This window comes from Triticum urartu, chromosome 3 (assembly GCF_003073215.2).
Source record: "Triticum urartu cultivar G1812 chromosome 3, Tu2.1, whole genome shotgun sequence".
NCBI classification, from domain to species: Eukaryota; Viridiplantae; Streptophyta; class Magnoliopsida; order Poales; family Poaceae; genus Triticum; species Triticum urartu.
In genome coordinates, this window is record NC_053024.1 from 687,582,726 (window position 1) to 687,585,842 (window position 3,117).

The 3,117-nt window shown below is 45.0% G+C and overlaps 1 protein-coding gene across 1 annotated transcript; it reads right to left on the reverse strand.

Moving 5' to 3' along the window:
* Positions 1–596: 596 nt before the first annotated feature.
* On the reverse strand, positions 597–2,865 carry LOC125549159. The gene is made up of 2 exons (XM_048712633.1): positions 1,648–2,865; positions 597–1,213 (listed from the first exon to the last, which is right to left on the reverse strand). Exon 1 carries the CDS (start codon positions 2,850–2,852, stop codon positions 1,692–1,694), a length of 1,161 nt encoding a protein of 386 aa, XP_048568590.1. The 5' UTR covers positions 2,853–2,865; the 3' UTR covers positions 597–1,213; positions 1,648–1,691.
* Between the last annotated feature and the right edge of the window lie 252 nt (positions 2,866–3,117).

Below are 3,117 nucleotides of genomic sequence, written 5' to 3' on the forward strand. Positions count from 1 at the left end.
GCTTCTGAAAAGCAGGTTGGTTGCAGGACTGAACTGCTAAGTGCTAACTGTTATAAGTATACGAACTTCCTTAGCACCCATCGATATTACAACAACTATGTGCATTTGGCAGGATTGAAACAACCCGCTTCGCTGTATGTTGGTTTCTATGGAGAGAGCAAGTGAAATCATTGAAATAGAGACAGAGACTGCATAACTCATCGACGTTGCAACAAAATTCTCTGCGCTTGTACAGGAGGGAAACCCCTTTCTCTCTTTTGCTCACGTATTGGTGCAACTCTAGTTTAGATTTCTGACCTTTCTTCTTATCCCAGGTGGGATGGCACAACTGTTGGTCTGGTCAGCTAAGACAGCAGTCAGACTGAGTCGTGATAGGAGTAGAAGGCGAAGGTCAGAGTTCTCTGTCGGATGGAACAATGAATGACAGAATGAATAATCGTGATGGGAGTATGATACACATTGTTTTTGCTATTGTATTTCTGAGTGCCAGCTAGAGATGGCATCGGACCAATGTACATTATTTGTGATGTACATGCTTGTTTTCATGGTGCACTAATCGCTGTGTGTGTGCTCATAAGATAGCTAATAATTACTTGGCTTGTTTGCATATCTAATAAATGCTACATGTTCTTCACTTGATATTACCTTAATTTGCATTTGTCAGATTTTGCAACTAGGGTGCAGTTTGATCGCCATTTACCATATTCCGCTATTCTCAACTTTATCGCTTAAATTCATTAGGTCGCAACATGGGTCGCCTGCATGATGATGTAATACAACTGGTCGCATCTCCCACCCTAAAAAAATGAAGCATCTCTCACATACTGAAGAAGGGAAACTCCGTGAGCCTGAAAGATTGACACCTAAGGTTTTGCACATGATATGCCCGATATGGCCTCGGTAAACCAACATTATTTCTCTAAGCTGGAATGATATGAAATACTGGTACTACAAATCATCCGGGAAACAGTATTATGCTTGTCGAAAAGATTCGCAAAGCTGATTACATTACATACCCATGTTCAGAGGCCACGGTACTCTGCTCATGCTGAAATAGATGCGGATAAAATGCTTTGTATATGTACAGTAGAATATATATGTCTTTTATTGGAGAGTAGGTTTCAGCGTGAACGATTACCCTGATAACCACTCATCCGAGTTGGAGATGCTCCCCTCCTGGTGGTAGGTACCATCGTCTTGTGCTTCTGGGTCACTGGCATCATAGACAAACGACTTTCTATAAGATGCCATATTAATTGAGGATGAAACATTCAATTCTCATACCATAATTGAAAAGAGAACGGCAACGAAACTGACGATGCCAGTGATTGCACACTGAATTACGAGTTGATTCAGTAATTTGAATACACTAACTTGCGAGCTGGTGCGGGCATACATGTACACTTACTTACAAGTTGCTGAGCAACTCTGCAGAGAAAGAAGCAAAAGATGATCTAGCTAGTACTGATTCCTGAGACATGCAAATTATTAGTGTCAACATTTTCAGGGATCAGCTTAGCAGCTTCAAACAATATGCCCAATATGTAACACATGCTGCTAAAGAGATAGACACATAAACTTCTTTATACACAAGAATAACATATCAAAACCAAATAAGAAATACAAGTCACTAGAGAGCAATTGTACCTTTGTACTAACTTTCACATAGCTCTGTGATCCATAGGAGAGCATCAACACATGCTCGGAAAGACCCAAACAGGTGCCCTAAAATCGGAATCAGGCCTTGCAGCTCCCTCTAAGTTCTCAGCAACAAATTCATCACAAGATCCATCGGCCAAGGAATACTCTATCCACTTCCTTTTGGCATCTGTGAAGTATAAGCAGTCCCTTCGAACTCCTGGATGATCTGGACCAAGGGAACTTGCAAAGTAATAACCTGAAAAGCATGTCATTCCTTTCATAGGAATAACACAGCCTACAAAGTAAAAATATGTCAAGAACAATGTGCAGTCACCAAGGCTAGTAGTCCTTGTCCACTTCCCCTCCATTGACTGCCACCGAAAAACATGAAACTCCTCTGGGCAGTCCCCAACAGCGCTAATAAGCAACAACTCATCGAGACACTCTGCGAGACAGAAATACGAACTCCCATGTGCGGCCTGTGTATCCAAATTATCTCCAAAGAACATAAATTCCACTATATTATTGTCTGACAGATTGGCCACGGCGAGACGGTAACATAGGCCGCTAACATCTTCAGATCTGACCAGCGCGTGTAGGTTGCCCTTGAGAAAGATCAAATCCTCCAGGACATAGGGTTCAGTGCATGACGCCACACGCCACTCAACATCCCCAAGGCGACAGTACTGGACGGCACGGCCGACCGTCGGAACGAAGGCAAGGACGAGATCGCCAGATAGGAGGAGGCGACAGAAGGGTGCCGGTGGATAGGGGAGGCGAAATCGCTCGCCTGTGAGAAGGTGGACGAAGCTGAGCTCATGGTGGCTGGGGCTGGCGATGGCGATGCGACAGCCAAAAGAGTAGAAGGCGGCAGGGTTAGGATCAAAATCATGGAGGGGGAGGCGGAAGCGCAGGCGACGGCGGAGGGGGAGGTGGAACATGGCTCGAGATCCGGGGACAAGGAGGAGGTGGGGGGCTTGGGAGGCGAGGTTGGATGACGACGGAGGGAGGAGATCCCGGTAGGTTGCGCGGACGGCGAAGAAATCCTGGAGGGTGGTCAGGCAACTCGCGATTTGGGGGATGAGCTCCGGTAGGAAGTAGGGTGATGAGGTTGTTGCTACGGGATTTGGGGGCGAGGTGGGGGAGGAGGAGGAGGCCATGATGGTGGCCGACAGCGATAGTTTTCTCCGGTGCGTCGCCGACTTCGTCATTTAACTCATTGGATCTGTTGTTGGGTGATGCGTTGGATTTGCGCGTGTTCTTCTAAGAGAGAATTCCTTATCTGACCCTTTCTTAAAATATAATTGCCTTTTTTGTCCCTAAAATTATCATTTTCCTTCTTTAATATCATAACTTCATTTTCTTCCTTCCTTGACACTTATACCATTTTTTTGCTATTAATACCGTCAAGTGCGACTTGGAAAATCCTACTTACCTCTGCTTTAGCACGTAGTACAGAAACATAGAAAACTCTTG